This window comes from Pleurodeles waltl, chromosome 11 (genome assembly GCF_031143425.1).
Source record: "Pleurodeles waltl isolate 20211129_DDA chromosome 11, aPleWal1.hap1.20221129, whole genome shotgun sequence".
NCBI classification, from domain to species: Eukaryota; Metazoa; Chordata; class Amphibia; order Caudata; family Salamandridae; genus Pleurodeles; species Pleurodeles waltl.
The window spans coordinates 992,249,237-992,265,571 of NC_090450.1; the positions used below are offsets into that span (position 1 = coordinate 992,249,237).

At 53.7% G+C, this 16,335-nt stretch overlaps 1 protein-coding gene across 2 annotated transcripts in view; it reads right to left on the minus strand.

The window, feature by feature from the left end:
* Positions 1-16,122, minus strand: part of ULK1 (unc-51 like autophagy activating kinase 1) — a 219,300-nt gene extending 203,178 nt beyond the window's left edge. For both annotated transcript variants that reach the window (XM_069215341.1, XM_069215340.1), the window contains exons 1-3: positions 14,488-16,122; positions 7,625-7,717; positions 7,492-7,533 (exon numbers count right to left, since the gene is read on the minus strand). In XM_069215341.1, the coding sequence (XP_069071442.1) occupies positions 7,492-7,533; positions 7,625-7,717; positions 14,488-14,577 (225 nt within the window). In that variant the 5' untranslated portion in view covers positions 14,578-16,122. The remainder of the gene's footprint in view (positions 1-7,491; positions 7,534-7,624; positions 7,718-14,487) is intronic.
* Positions 16,123-16,335: the final 213 nt, after the last annotated feature.

Consider the following 16,335-nt stretch of genomic DNA (forward strand, 5'->3'; position numbering starts at 1 on the left):
TGATCCTCGGCAGGCCCCTGACCTAGCAGAAACGAACATAGCATTGCATCTCTTTCCCTCTGTTACGTACTTCTGAGAAGGGTCTCTCCGGTTGGAATGGTGTTCTAGACGTGATCCAGGTATTTCTCTTATGTTATTCTGCTGGCACTTCTGTGGTATATTATCTGCCACTCCCGTGGCGTTGCAGCACTTCCGGCATTGTGGGGGAAGTGACAGGAGTTTAATGTTAATTCCTTCTCATCCCTTCCCACGGGCCATTAAAGCATGCAGATCTCATCTTTATGACAGACATGGATTTACTAGGGGCTCCCTGGGCCAGGAGGACAGACACTGCATTCAGATGCCTTTCGTGGGACTCTTCCCCCCTTCTTGACCCTTTCATGCTTCACCGCTGGCAGCTGCACAGCACAATTTAGGTAGATGCAATACCTAGCACACAACTGAAGCCTCAAGTCGTGTTTTTCGGGCTGGCACCCGATGAACGTTTAATCACCAGCCTGGGGTTACACATCACTGGCCATCTTTACTTTCACAGTGAACCACGCTCCTATGTACACCTGCAAGGCCTTCACCTGCAGCACAGGAACTCGACCTGCACGGCCCAGCCAACACTCCTGAAGATGAAAAGGAATCAAGAACAGTCACCCTGACTCACACACAAGACCAGCGTTAGCATTCACTCTAAAACCTGGCCCTGGAAAGATCAGTTCTGCAGTTTGAACGTGGCTGCTTCAGAGAAAAGTAAGCTTGTTTCAAGCAAACTCGTGGCCCTTCCCTGTGGGGTAAAACTCACCCCACGTGAGGAACGCGGAGCCTGTACTCACAGCTCTCATTTGTACTCACAGAAGTGCTATCGCTTCTGCACAGCATGGCAGGCAGATGTAACATTACTGGAGCTTTCACAGCCCTGCGTGCTCTGGTCTACTCACTGCTACCTCCCAGCAGCTCAGGGGATGGGACGGCCCGAAAAAGAGGCTATGTGTTCAACATAGAGCAGAAACTGAAGCTTCGCAGAGGGCAATCTTCCAAGCAACCGAAAGACACATAACCAGGTTACCTACGACCTTTACCCACCAGCCATTAAATGCAAATAGAAAATACACTGTGGCTAAAAATGCTTTCTGGTAAAACATATTCAGATGTTGTGCTCGTGGAGGCTAACTGGACAAACACACTGGGCTTCAGCACATTGCTTTTAAGAGACAAGCTCTTCCAAGTCCCACTTCTAGGTGAACAAGAGGGATGAAAGTAACCCCAGCCCATGCAGTGGACTTGTGATTTCAGCTGTGGCGTCTTACGTTTTTGTGGTGTCTTAGAGTTTCTGCTGCTGGTGCTCACAACACAGAGCATGGCACTCAAGGATGCACGCTGTACCCCACCTGCATTTATACAAGGCGTCACACCCTCCAGGAGGTACAACAGCACACTGGTGAGTGGGCTGTACACTGCACATGGTGTTGACTTACAACGCAGTCTATGTGGGGTGTTCTGGTGTCACGTGGTGTTCTTATCTTGACTTGGGCCACAATGCTAATTGGCACACGTCTAATGCTTACTATTTACGGTAACCTACAGCGTGGGAATAAAAGAATGACACAAAAAAAAAAAAAAAAAAAAACTTACTGTGCTCCATTCCAAAAATAAAATGGGCAACGATTTGTGAAATAAAATCCTACATCAGACTAAAGGGCAGAAAGTGAGACATAAAACGGCACTGGAAGCCTGGAGCTCCAAGCCCGCTGCTTCTGGACGATCATTATATGCAACCTGTAAGGTTGCTTGCTTTTCCAGCTGTAGTGTGTGAAGTGCGGGCTTTTCAAACACAATACAGGTACATTAGGAAGCGTGGGCACACAATGCGGCCAGCTGCAAGCGTGGGTTCACACTACTTTCTTTTGTGAACTGTGGCACAGTGGTCTGGGGTACAAAGAAGGGCTTCAGCTATATAGGGAATTGTGGTACACCAGGCTAGTGTCCTGGAGAGGTGGGCTTGTACTACTGTATACTGGGAACCACAGGAGAGCAGTCTGGTGTACTGGAGAGTGTGAGCTTACACTCAAGTGTACCAGGAAGTGGTGAATTCTACTGCTCTGATAAAAGCACGGGCTCCCAATGCAGAGCACTTACTGTGCTGGGAAGCACGGGCTTCCGCTGCATTGCACTGGGAACTGTGGCACAACAGTCTGCTGTGTGATGGGAGCACGGGCTCCCACTGCAGCCTCCTGGGAACTGTGGCACAACAGTCTGCTGTGTGACGGGAAGCACGGGCTCCCACTGCATTGCAATGGGACCTGTGGCACAACAGTCTGCTGTGTGATGGGAAGCACGGGCTCCCACTGCAGCCTCCTGGGATCTGTGGCACAACAATCTGCTTTGTAATGGGAAGCACGGGCTCAGACTGCAGCCCCCTGGGATCTGTGGCACAACAGTCTGCTTTGTGATGGGAAGCACGGGCTCAGACTGCAGCCCCCTGGGATCTGTGGCACAACAGTCTGCTGTGTGATGGGAGCACGGGCTCCCACTGCAGCCTCCTGGGAACTGAGGCACACACAGTGTGATGGGAAGCACGGACTTCCGCTGCATTGCACTGGGAACTGTGGCACAACAGTCTGCTGTGTGATGGGAAGCATGGGCTCCCACTGCAGCCTCCTGGGAACTGTGGCACAACAGTCTGCTGTGTGACGGGAAGCATGGGCTTCCACTGCAGCCTCCTGGGAACTGTGGAACAACATTCTGCTGTGTGATGGGAGCACGGGCTCAGACTGCAGCCTCCTGGGATCTGTGGCACAACAGTCTGCTGTGTAATGGGAAGCACGGGCTTCCGCTGCATTGCACTGGGAACTGTGGCACAACAGTCTGCTGTGTGATGGGAAGCACGGGCTCCCACCGCAGCCTCCTGGGATCTGTGGCACAACAGTCTGCTGTGTGATGGGAAGCACGGGCTCCCACCGCAGCCTCCTGGGATCTGTGGCACAACAGTCTGCTGTGTGATGGGAAGCAAGGGCTCAGACTGCCGCCTCCTGGGATCTGTGGCACAACAGTCTGCTGTGTGATGGGAGCATGGGCTCCCACCGCAGCCTCCTCGCATCTGTGGCACAACATTCTGCTGTGTGATGGGAAGCATGGGCTTCCACTGCAGCCTCCAGGGATCTGTGGCACAACAGTCTGCTGTGTGATGGGAAGCACGGGCTTCCACTGCAGCCTCCTGGGATCTGTGGCACAACATTCTGCTGTGTGATGGGAAGCACGGGCTTCCACTGCCGCCTCCTGGGATCTGTGGCACAACAGTCTGCTGTGTGATGGGAAGCACGGGCTCCCACCGCAGCCTCCTGGGAACTGTGGCACAACAGTCTGCTGTGTGATGGGAAGCACGGGCTTCCTCTGCAGCCTCCTGGGATCTGTGGCACAACAGTCTGCTGTGTGATGGGAAGCATGGGCTTCCTCTGCAGCCTCCTGGGAACTGTGGCACAACAGTCTGCTTTGAGATGGGAAGCACCGGCTCGCACCGCAGCCTCCTGAGAACTGTGACACAAACAATAGTGTGGTGGGAAGCAGTAGAGAAGGAGAAGGAAGTAGGGATGACGATGGGGGAAGTAGGGGTGAAGACAGGGGGAGTAGGAGGAGAAAGGGGCTAAGGTAGAGGCGAGCAGTAGTGATGGTGGAGGAAGTAGGGGTGAAGGTGGGTGAAGCAGGGGTGAAGGTGGGACGAGCAGTAGTGGTGGAGGAAGTAGGGGTGAAGGTTGGACGAGCAGTAGTGGTGATGGAGGAAGTAGGGGTGAAGGTGGGGGAAGTAGGGGTGAAGGTTGGACGAGCAGTAGTGGTGGAGGAAGTTGGGTTGAAGGTGGGGAAGTAGGAGTGAAGGTTGGACGAGCAGTAGTGATGGAGGATGTAGGGGTGAAGGAGGGGGAAGTAGGGGTGAAGGTGGGACGAGCAGAAGTGGTGGTGGAAGTAGGGGTGAAGGAGGGGGAAGTAGGGGTGAAGGTGGGACGAGCAGAAGTGGTGGAGGAAGAAGGGGTGAAGGTGGGACGAGCAGTAGTGGTGGTGGAGGAAGAAGGGGTGTAGGGGGAAGTGGGGGTGAAGGTGGGACAAGCAGTAGTGGTGGTGGAGGAAATAGGGGCGAAGATGGGACGAGCAGAAGTGGTGGAGGAAGAAGGGGTGTAGGAAGTAGGGGTGAAGGTGGGACAAGCAGTAGTGGTGGAGGAAATAGGGGTGAAGGTGGGACGCGCAGAAGTGGTGGAGGAAGAGGGGGTGTAGGTGGGGGAAGTAGGGGTGAAGGTGGGACGAGCAGTAGTGTTGGTGGAGGAAGTAGGGGTGAAGGTGGGACGAACAGTAGTGGTGGTGGAGGAAGTAGGGGTGAAGGTGGGACGAGCAGTAGTGGTGGTGGAGGAAGTATGGGTGATGGTGGGGGAAGTTGAGGTGAAGGTGGGATGACCAGTGGTGGAGGAAGAAGGGGTGTGGGAAGTAGGGGTGAAGGTGGGACGAGCAGTAGTGGTGGTGGAGGAAGTAGGGGTGAAGGTGGGGGAAGCAAGGGTGAAAGTGGGATGAGCAGTAGTGGTGGAAATAGGGGTGAAGGTGGGGGAAGCGGGGTGAAGGTGGGACGAGCAGTAGTAGTGGAGGAAGTAGGGGTGAAGGTGGGGGAAGTAGGGGTGAAGGTGGGGCGAGCAGTAGGGGAGAAGGTGGGACAAGCAGTAGTGGTGTTGGAGGAAGAAGGGGTGTAGGTGCGACGAGCAGTAGTGGTGGTGGAGGAAGAAGGGGTGTAGGTGGGGAAGTAGGGGAGAAGGTGGGACGAGCAGTAGTGGTGGTGGAGGAAGAAGGGGTGTAGGTGGGGAAGTAGGGGTGAAGGTGGGACGAGCAGTAGTGGTGGTGGAGGAAGAAGGGGTGTAGGTGGGGAAGTAGGGGTGAAGGTGAGACGAGCAGTAGTGGTGTTGGAGGAAGTAGGGGTGAAGGTGGGGCGAGCTGCAAGTGGTGGAGGAAGAAGGGGTGTAGGTGGGGGAAGAAGGGGTGAAGGTGGGACGAGCAGTAGTGGTGATGGTAGGGGAAGTTGGGGTGAAGGTGGGATGACCAGTGGTGGAGGAAGAAGGGGTGTATGTGGGGGAGGTAGGGGTGAAGGTGGGACGAGCAGTAGTGGTGGTGGAGGAAGTAGGGCTGAAGGTGGGGGGAGCAAGGGTGAAGGTGGGGGGGAGCAAGGGTGAAGGTGGGGGAAGCGGGGTGAAGGTGAGACGAGCAATGGTGGTGGTGGAGGAAGTAGGGGTGAAGGTGGGAGAAGTTGGGGTGAAGGTGGGACGGGCAGAAGTAGGGGAGAAGGTGTAAGCAGGGGTGAAGGTGGGACGAGCAGTAGTGGTGATGGTGGGGGAAGTTGGGGTGAAGGTGGGACGACCAGTGGTGGGGGAAGAAGGGGTTTAGGTGGAGGAAGTAGGGGTGAAGGTGGGACGAGCAGTAGTGGTGGTGGAGGAAGTAGGGGTGAAGGTGGGGGAAGTAGGGGTGAAGGTGAGACGAGCAGTAGTGGTGTTGGAGGAAGTAGGGGTGAAGGTGGGGCGAGCTGTAGTGGTGGAGGAAGAAGGGGTGTAGGTGGGGGAAGCAAGGGTAAAAGTAGGAGAGTGAAAGTACGAGAGAGCCGAGCTGAAGGAGAGAAATCAGGGGTGAATGGAGGAGGAGTGGTGAAGACGAGGGAGGTAAAGCCCGGGAGAAGGTGGCAGAGTATGAGGGAGTGAAGGTGGAAAGGGAAAGCAGAGGCGATGGTAGGGAGAGAAGGGCCAAGGCAGGGGACAGCAGGGGTTAAAGGCAGGGAAGTAGAGGTGAAGGCGTGAGAGAGAAGATAAGAGAGAGATATGGTAAGTGAAGGAAGGAGTGGTACAGATAGGCAAATGAGAGCAGGGCGAAGGTGGTGGAGCATGGGTGAAGGCAATGGAGGAAGGGGGTGGGGGTGGGGATGGAACAGGGAGGGAGAGCAAAGTTTGAAGGCATAAGGGAGTGAGGGTCTGAGGACAGAGGGATGGGACCCGATGAGGGAGTGTACAGCAGGGGCACCTCAGCACATGGAGGGCAAAAGGGGGGAATAGGTGGGGTGAAATCAACCCAGGTGTATTCAAAACATGGATCACCGCGTCTCCAGGGCAGGGGCGCACCCCTGACGTGACCACCTATAGCACAAGTACAAGACATGCATACACCCCTCACCCAACGCTTGAACAAGTTATCGCCGCCTTAGCAGCCATTTCCAAAGGGTTCTTTCTCCTCAAGCCCAAAATAGCAATTCACAAGAAACACTGGCCACGATTTTAGACAACGGCGAAGAACTGAAGACTCAGTTGCATGTCCCATCTGACCACTGGGGCCTCCATCCCACCCTGCCGCACCCACAGAGCTTCACTTCTGCAGTCCGTTCCCTTCAACCTCGAAACTGGCTGTGGTTGTGATAATATGAGCAATCTGGAGCCCGGGGTCTTTCATGTTTCAATAAAACTCACTTGATTGGGCTCGTTCTCTACGAATTCTTACTCTATGAACTTACAATTACTTTTGGAAAAATGAGTGCTATGGTCTCTTTGTATACTCAACCTCAAAACTCAGTGAAGCATCTTCTGAGACAAATCACACGTCTACATCCTGCGGCGCTGTAAATCACTGAAGGTTTCAGATAAATCCCTGGGGGCTGAGTTGTACTGACCAGGTCACTGAGGCGTGCGGTGTCACTGCATTGTTTCTAGATCCATAAGGCCCCAATGTGCTGCTTCTAGAACAGAGGTCTTCATAATGGGGGGGCCTCAAGTGATCCCAGAGGGGGCACCAGACCCTGGCCTGATAACAGGGCTTTGTTTTGGGGCTGAAAAAATGAGCAGCAGTGAACCGCTCTGTGATGAGCCATCACTAACCTGTTCTGTTATTTCTATCCAAGCTGGGAGTGTGTGTCAAAAGGGATGAGACTCCGAATTCTCTTCAAAACCCCCAACCCACCCCCACTTCTAGTAATCACACTGTGGAGACTTTTACACCTTAGTAAGGCCTGTCTGGCCAGAACAGTATGTTTGGCATCAGGTATTTAATTGCATTTTTAAAACAGAAACAGACATTAACTGCAATGTTTAAGTGTAGACAGATTTAAACATTGCCAATTTAACAGAATCAGAATAATTGTGAAAAAGTCAGAGCGGGCCCGATGATTTTTTTGACCACTGAGGAGGGGTGGGGTGGAGGGCATTAAAAAGTTTGAAGATCACTGTTCTGGAAAGAGAATGTGCGCATCACCAAAGCCTCGATCCTAATGATATGCTGGTGTCTGTAAATATATCTTGCTCTAAACACAGAAATAGTATTCAGAACTGACACCAAATGCATAGCCCTAAAATGTCAAACATATTTGTACCTGTCAAATCCACGCACGTCAGATATAAATCAAAGGAGAGAATCAAACTGGAGTTCAATCCAAGACAACTTTCAATCCCAAAGTCACAGCCCAGTACCTAGGCCAAGCCCAAGGGAGGGGTAAATTACCTGGAAGTCGTATAGCGCCACGATGTTTTCATGTTTCAGCTCCTGCGGAAATAAAGCACAGACGGTGAGCTGCAGCTGACCATGTGCAGGTAGGTCCCTCTCTACAAGGCTGGGCTGCAGCCACTCCTCTCACCTTCAGGATTTTGATCTCCTTTCCCAGGAGGGTCTGGGACTTGGCCAGGTTCTTCTTGTTGATGCACTTCACCGCCACCTCCACTTCCGGTTTCTGGAAAGAAAGGGAGACATGAATTAATCCCCCGGGTTCCACCAGCGACAACTCTGAATAAACACTGCAAATAAACAGTGGATCCGGCCCAGGCTTCTGGGCTCATGCCCAGGCATGTCCTGCTCCCATGTACACAAATGTGTCCTTCACGGGGACAGGCACGGGCCTGGAAGCTGTGCGCTTCGAAGCATTCCCAGGGGTAGGAAGCGCTTTACAAATGCAATACTTTGTCATACAAAAACTGCCTGTGGCAGCCACACACGCACTCGTGGGGACGGCGCCTTTGTTATTCCTCGTTTTCCATGATAGGTATTATGTTCACTTAAATGTCACCCATGGGTCACTTGGGGGCTTGGCATCCAGTATCTGTGAGCAGAGGGTGACTTCACGAAACAAGATATCTGGGGGAAGTGAATCCATATGAAGATATTAAAATGGAGGAATGATTTGTGAGAGTCCAGTGAGAGGTCAAATAAGCTCCAACTATGGTAAGAAAAGTGTGACTGGGCCCGCAGAGGACACAACAAACACTGTGTGTGTGGTGCAGGAGCCACCTGTAAGGACCAGTGTGATATTACACCGATCTGCTGAGAGGTATCAGTGGGAGGCCACATGTGAGGACCGTGTGATATTACACAGGTCTGTACTGCTGAGCGGTATCAGTGGGAGACCACATGTGAGGACCGTGTGATATTACACAGGACTGTACTGCTGAGAGGTATCAGTGGGAGACCACCTGTGAGGACCGTGTGATATTACACAGGTCTGTACTGCTGAGAGGTATCAGTGGGAGACCACCTGTGAGGACCGTGTGATATTACACTGATCTGCAATGCTGAGCGGTATCAGTGGGAGACCACATGTGAGGACCGTGTGATATTACACAGGTCTGTACTGCTGAGCGGTATCAGTGGGAGACCATCTGTGAGGATCGTGTGATATTACACTGATCTGTACTGCTGAGCGGTATCAGTGGGAGACCATCTGTGAGGACCGTGTGATATTACACTGATCTGCACTGCTGAGCGGTATCAGTGGGAGACCACATGTGAGGACCGTGTGATATTACACAGGTCTGTACTGCTGAGAGGTATCAGTGGGAGACCACCTGTGAGGACCGTGTGATATTACACAGGTCTGTACTGCTGAGCGGTATCAGTGGGAGACCATCTGTGAGGATCGTGTGATATTACACTGATCTGCACTGCTGAGCGGTATCAGTGGGAGACCATCTGTGAGGATCGTGTGATATTACACTGATCTGCACTGCTGAGGGGTATCAGTGGGAGCCACCTGTGAGAACGAGCGTGATATTACACTGATCTGCTGAGAGGTATCAGTGGGAGGACACATGTGAGGACTGGTGTGATATTACACTGCTCTGCTGAGAGACATCAGTGAGAGGCCACATGTGAGGACCTGTGTGATATTACATCGATCTTCACTGCCAAGAGGTATCAGTTTGGAGGATACCTCTAAGGAACGTGTGACTCATCTGCACTGCTGGGAGGTATCAGTGAGAGCCACCTGTGAGGGCCAGTGTGATATTGCGCCGATCTGTACTGCTGAGAGGTATCAATCAGTAGGAGGCCACCTGTGAGGGCCGGTCTGATATTACAGTGGTCTGTACTGCTGAGAGGCATCAGTGGGAAAACACCTCTGAGGACTGTGTGATAATACACTACTGAGGGCTGCTGAGAGGCATCAGTGGGAGTCCACGTGTGTGATATTACACTACCGAGGGCTGCTGAGAGGCATCAGTGGGAGTCCACGTGTGTGATATTGCACTGATCTGCATTGCTGAGGCATCAGTGGGAGTCCACGTGCGTGATATTGCACTGATCTGCACTGCTGAGAGGCATCAGTGGGAGTCCACGTGCGTGATATTACACTACTGAGGGCTGCTGAGAGGCATCAGTGGGAGTCCACGTGCGTGATATTGCACTGATCTGCACTGCTGAGAGGCATCAGTGGGAGTCCACATGCGTGATATTACACTACTGAGGGCTGCTGAGAGGCATCAGTGGGAGTCCACGTGTGTGATATTGCACTGATCTGCACTGCTGGGAGGCATCAGGGGGAGTCCACGTGCCTGATATTGCACTACTGAGGGCTGCTGGGAGGCATCAGTGGGAGTCCACGTGCGTGATATTGCACTGATCTGCACTGCTGAGAGGCATCAGTGGGAGTCCACATGCGTGATATTACACTGATCTCTGAGCAGGTATGAGTTGTGGCATCGGTTCTGATCGGGGCTCGTGTAAACCACGTGCATTCTGCTGAGGTCTAAATGTGTCCCAAACACATGTTGCAATCCAGGGTAAGGGGGCGCACGCAGCTTACACACGGGGGTAGCATTTCACTGATTCAGTGACATTCACCACCACGAAGTTTTAGGAGTGTTTACAAACTACCTCTGGTAAGGGGGGGGGGGGGGCTTCTCACCCCTCACTGTTCATAAAAATAAACTGTGATCTGGCTGGAAACAAACGGAACTGCAATACGACTAACTGGGAGTTTCAAAACTCTCCTACCCCTCCTCCAGACTTCTTGGCACTATGAGCTGCCTGCAGGCGGCACGTGGTGCCAAATAATCGCCAATAAATAAACAAGTACATGCTGGGACGTTTATCAGTGGGCATCGTAATGTTACGTAATTCTCACATAAGAAAACTTCCACTGGGCCTCCGGACTCTGGAGCTGGGGCCCAGGCCCCGCTGTTGGTCCTCTGGGACCATCACCTAGGGGGGGGGGACTGGGGGGGGGGGCAGGGCTAAGGATCGCAAGCCAACCCCCGCAAAAGCCGAAGCGTTAAAGGGGTTTCTTGGACTGAACAATATCCCCCCGAGCCTCTCACCTCATAAAATCCTGGTTACACCGGAGGTTTTATGGTCTCGATTCTGCTACACTCCGTCAAACTTTAGATTTTTCAAGTGCCCCTTAAAAATCTAAATTGCCAGTAAATAAATTGAAAACCAGACTCTGGGCAGCGTCAGGGAGCTTTAAGGTTTGTAACAAAATCCCCCCCTTCTGCCTCGAAGTCACCTGCCGTTCAAGCAGGCGCTATAGACGCAGCTCTTCGCAGTACATCGGCCCCCGCCCTCTGCTGCCTGGTAAGGGGCGCGATCACAAGCCTTGGCCTCTGGAAGGGCCCCGACATATACATACAGCTGGCGGTGGTGCCAGGCTGTGCCCAGTAGCTCTATGTTCACGGAAACACAACAGTGCCCAGCAGAAGGCACACACACAAGCCATAAACACTTTCACACGCACTTGGGGCCGGGGAGCCTACGCCGCCTGTAAGCTCGGTGTGTCATGTACGGTCCATGGCTTGTGAACAGGGCCGTGATCACCAACCCGTGTGAGCAGTAGTGAGCATGGTGCACGACACAAGACCACAGTCTTACACATTCCAGGTCATGATCACCAACCCGTGTGAGCAGTAGTGAGCACTGCGCACGACACGAGACCACCCTTCTTACACTTTCAAGGCCGTGATCACCAACCCATGTGAGTAGTAGTGAGCACGAGGCACGACACAAGACCACACTTCTTACACTTTCCAGGCCGTGATCACCAACCCGTGTGAGGAGTAGGGAGCACTGCGCACGACACGAGACCACCCTTCTTACACTTTCAAGGCCGTGATCACCAACCCATGTGAGTAGTAGTGAGCACGAGGCACGACACAAGACCACACTTCTTACACTTTCAAGGCCGTGATCACCAACCCATGTGAGTAGTAGTGAGCACGAGGCACGACACAAGACCACACTTCTTACACTTTCCAGGCCGTGATCACCAACCCGTGTGAGGAGTAGGGAGCACGAGGCACGACACAAGCCCACACTTCTTACACTTTCAAGGCCGTGATCACCAACCCATGTGAGTAGTAGTGAGCAAGGTGCACAAGACTACCCTTCTTACACTTTTCAAGGCAGTGATCACCAACCCGTGTGAATAGTAGTGAGCACAGTGCACGACACAAAACCACACGTCTTACACATTCCGGGCCATGATCACCAACCCGTGTGAGCATTAGTGAGTATGGAGGACAACATGAGACCACACCATTTACACTTTCAAGGCTGTAATCATCAACCCGTGTGAACAGTAGTGATTATGGTGCACGGCATGAGGCCACACTATTTACACTTATAAGGCTGTGATCATCAACCCATCTGAACAGTAGTGAATATGGTGCACAACACAAGACCACACTACTAAGACTTTCTAGGCCGTGATCATCAACCCATGTGAGCAGAAGTGAGCAAGGTGCACTATGTGAGACCACACTTCTTACACTTTCAAGACCGTGATCACCAACCAAGCATGGTGCACGACACAAAAACCACCAAACCATGTGAGCAGTAGTGAGCATGGTGCATGGCACAAGACCACGTTTCTTCCTTTCAAGGCCTTTATCACCAACCCATGTAAGCAGTAGTGAGCGCGGTGCAAGACACAAGATCACGCTTCTTACACTTTCAAGGCTGTTGTTCACCAACCTGTGTGAGCAGTAGTGAGCACAGTGCATGACAGAAGACCACACTTCTTATGCTTTCAAGGGTGTGATCACCAACCCGTTTGAGCACTAGTGAGCACAGTGCACGACACAAGACCACACTTCTTACACTTTCAAGGGTGTGGTCACCAACCTGTGTGAGCAGTAGTGAGCAGAGTGCATAACAGAAGACCACACTTCTTACACACTGTGGTGATGGCAGGGCCTGCCCACGTGCCTTGCACTGGTCGACGATCGAGGTCAGAAGTCCTGCGGGCCCCATGAGCACGGGTCTTCCGCAGGCTCCTCGACCACACGCCTTACACATGCTCCATGAGAACAGCATGACAGAGGACTGCTGCATGCCCCATGCAGTCCTGCAGCAGTATGAGAGGGGACTTTCCTAATCTACCTCCGTGTGAATCAACAGCAGGTGTACATCCTCACTGTCCTAATCTACCCCGAATGATTCTGAGTACACCTGCAGTATGAAGGGTGAGGGGCTGGTACATACTCACTGTCCAATTCTACCCTGTGTGATTCTAAGTGCACCTGCTGTATGAAGGTTGAGAGGGCAGGTACATCCTCACTGTCCTAATCTACCCCGTATGATTCTGAGTACACCTGCAGTATGAAGGGTGAGGGGCTGGTACATACTCACTGTCCAATTCTACCCTGTGTGATTCTAAGTGCACCTGCTGTATGAAGGTTGAGAGGGCAGGTACATCCTCACTGTCCTAATCTACCCTGTATGATTCTGAGTACACCTGCAGTATGAAGGGCGAGGGGCTGGTACATACTCACTGTCCAATTCTCCCCTGTGTGATTCTAAGTGCACCTGCTGTATGAAGGTTGAGAGGGCAGGTACATCCTCACTGTCCTAATCTACCCCGTATGATTCTGAGTACACCTGCAGTATGAAGGTCGAGGGGCTGCTACATTATCCCCACTGTCAAATTCTACCCAGTGTGTGGTTAGGTGTACCTGCAGCATGGGAGGGTGGAGGACTATCCCCACTGTCCTATTCTACACAGTGTGTAGTTAGGTATACCTGCAGCATGTGAGGGTGTGCGTGCATCCCCACTGTCCTATTCTGCCCAGTGTATGGTTAGGTGTACCTGCAGCATGGGAGGGTGTGGGTGCATGCCCACTGTCCTATTCTGCCCAGTGTATGGTTAGGTGTACCTGCAGCATGGGAGGGTGTGGGTGCATGCCCACTGTCCTATTCTGCCCAGTGTATGGTTAGGTATAGCTGCAGCACGGGAGGGTGGGGGACTATCCCCACTGTCCTATTCTACCCAGTGTATGGTTAGGTATACCTGCAGCATGGGAGGGTGTGCGTGCATTCCCACTGTCCTATTCTACCCAGTGTATGGTTAGGTGTACCTGCAGCATGGGAGGGTGTGGGTGCATCCCCACTGTCCTATTCTGCCCAGTGTATGGTTAGGTGTACCTGCAGCATGGGAGGGTGTGGGTGCATCCCCACTGTCCTATTCTACCCAGTGTATGGTTAGGTGTACCTGCAGCATGGGAGGGTGTGGGTGCATCCCCACTGTCCTATTCTGCCCAGTGTATGGTTAGGTGTACCTGCAGCATGGGAGGGTGTGGGTGCATGCCCACTGTCCTATTCTGCCCAGTGTATGGTTAGGTATACCTGCAGCATGGGAGGGTGGGGGTCTATCCCCCACTGTCCTATTCTACCCAGTGTATGGTTAGGTGTACCTGCAGCATGGGAGGGTCTGGGTGCATCCCCACTGTCCTATTCTGCCCAGTGTATGGTTAGGTGTACCTGCAGCACGGGAGGGTGGGGGACTATCCCCACTGTCCTATTCTGCCCAGTGTATGGTTAGGTGTACCTGCAGCATGGGAGGGTGTGGGTGCATCCCCACTGTCCTATTCTGCCCAGTGTATGGTTAGGTGTACCTGCAGCACGGGAGGGTGGGGGACTATCCCCACTGTCCTATTCTGCCCAGTGTATGGTTAGGTGTACCTGCAGCATGGGAGGGTGTGGGTGCACGCCCACTGTCCTATTCTACACAGTGTGTAGTTAGGTATACCTGCAGCATGGGAGGGTCTAGGTGCATCCCCACTGTCCTATTCTACCCAGTGTATGGTTAGGTATAGCAGCAGCACGGGAGGGTGGGGGACTACCCCCACTGTCCCATTCTACGTGGGTGTGATTCTATAAACAGAAGGGCTCTACATTTTCAATCAACAACGATCAGTTGGCCCCGGACAGGTCAGCAGAGCAGGAAGGGATCATTACCTCCTTGTGGCGCCCCTTGAAGACCACCGCGAAGGCGCCGTGGCCGATCAGATCCTTCCGGCTGAACTCGAACTTGCCCACCGCCTCCATGGCCTCGGCACCCGGGTAGGGAGGACGTGTCAGCGGGCAGAGGGGGGATCAGCATCGGCCAGGGTGCTGGAAGAGCAGGGCCGCCCGCTGGTCTCCTTCCCTGTAGCACAGACTTGGCACCACTGCCCCCAGGACACCGGTCCCTCGAGTCATGGTAGAGGCTTCCACCGTGAGGCTGGCAGGGGCAGGAGGGCTGGGCTCACTCGCGCCTGGACGGGCCCATGGTCCGGGTGATGCAACAGAGGGCAGGAGTTGGGTGTCTGCAGTCCTCACCGGCCTGGTAGGGAGGCCCAGCCTCTGCTCCTTAAGTGTTCTGGTGGGTCCTCCACTGGCCTTCAGGTGGGATCGTGGCCGCCTCAGAGGAGGGAAGGACCTGCCCACCTTACACCCTTAGTCTGTAGAAACCGATCCTGGCCGCCCCACCTGCCTTCGAGGTGTGGGCAGAGGAGATTGGACTTTTTCACCTACTCCTCGCACAGTATGGGGTGCTGGATTCCAGGGACAGCCCACCTAAACCGGAAGTGGCCACCCCACGATCTTTAAGGAGTGGTGGATTCCAGGGCTACTCCACCCAATCTGGCAGTGTTTACACAAGAATCTACAAGGAATGGTGGATTCTAGGGCCAGTCCACCTTCACTGGCGGTGTTTACACTAGGTTCTTCAACGAGTGGTGGATTCCAGGGTTACTCCACCTAATCTGCCAGTGTTTACACCAGGATCTTCAAGGGGTGGTGGATCCCCGTGTTAGTCCACCTTAAACTGGCAATGTTTACACCAGGACCTCCAAGGGGTGGTGGATTCCTGACCCAGTCCACCTTAAACTGCAGTGTTTACACCAGGATCTTCAAGGGGTGGTGGATCCCCGTGTTAGTCCACCTTAAACTGGCAATGTTTACACCAGGATCTCCAAGGGGTGGTAGATTCCTGACCCAGTCCACCTTAAACTGCAGTGTTTACACCAGGACCTCCGAGGGGTGGTGGATTCCTGACCCAGTCCACCTTAAACTGCCACTGTTTACAGCAGGTTCTCCGGCAGTCCACCTTAAATCGCTTGTGTTCAGGGGGGGATCCGATCCCGTCCACCTTAAATCCACGGGTTTTCCATGGGACGCCGGCCACCAGGCCCCACGAGGAGAGCTGATTGGAGGGCCTGGTCACTCCACCGCCCCCTGCCTTGCGTATGGGGTCCGGAGCTTTTTCACAGGCGCAGACTACACCTTAACCACCCCGGCTCAGGAATGGTAGCGTCCAGTCCACCTTGAGTCTGAGGGTTCGGAAGGGTCCACTTACGGTCCAATAATCAAGGGGGGGGGGTGTAAGGGCGGCCGTTCCAACTTAGCTCCCCCGAGCGGTTCTCCTCAAACCGAAGCCGTTATTCGCAGTCAGCGGGCCGGGCTCCTCTCGTACCCCCGGCTGGTTTGCCTCTGGAGTCCCGGTGCCTGTCTCTGGGGCGGTCGGACTCCGCTCGGTTCGGACGGACCTCTCCTCGGCGCTGACAGCAGCTGCACTGCGCGAGCTGCGGGCCGCTGACAGACAAAAGGGGGACGAGCTCGCGCAGGGCTCCCGCCCCTCGACCTATCTGCTCCGAGCGGCGACAACCCACCGCCAATCCGCGGCCGCGCTGCTCTGCCCGTCAGCCTATCGCGGGCCGGGGGCGGTACGCAGGTGCACGGTTGACAGCAGGTATCGTCGACGCTTTTGACAGAACAAAACAAAGAGATTTTGGTGGAAACTTCCTGACGCCTGCCCAATCAACA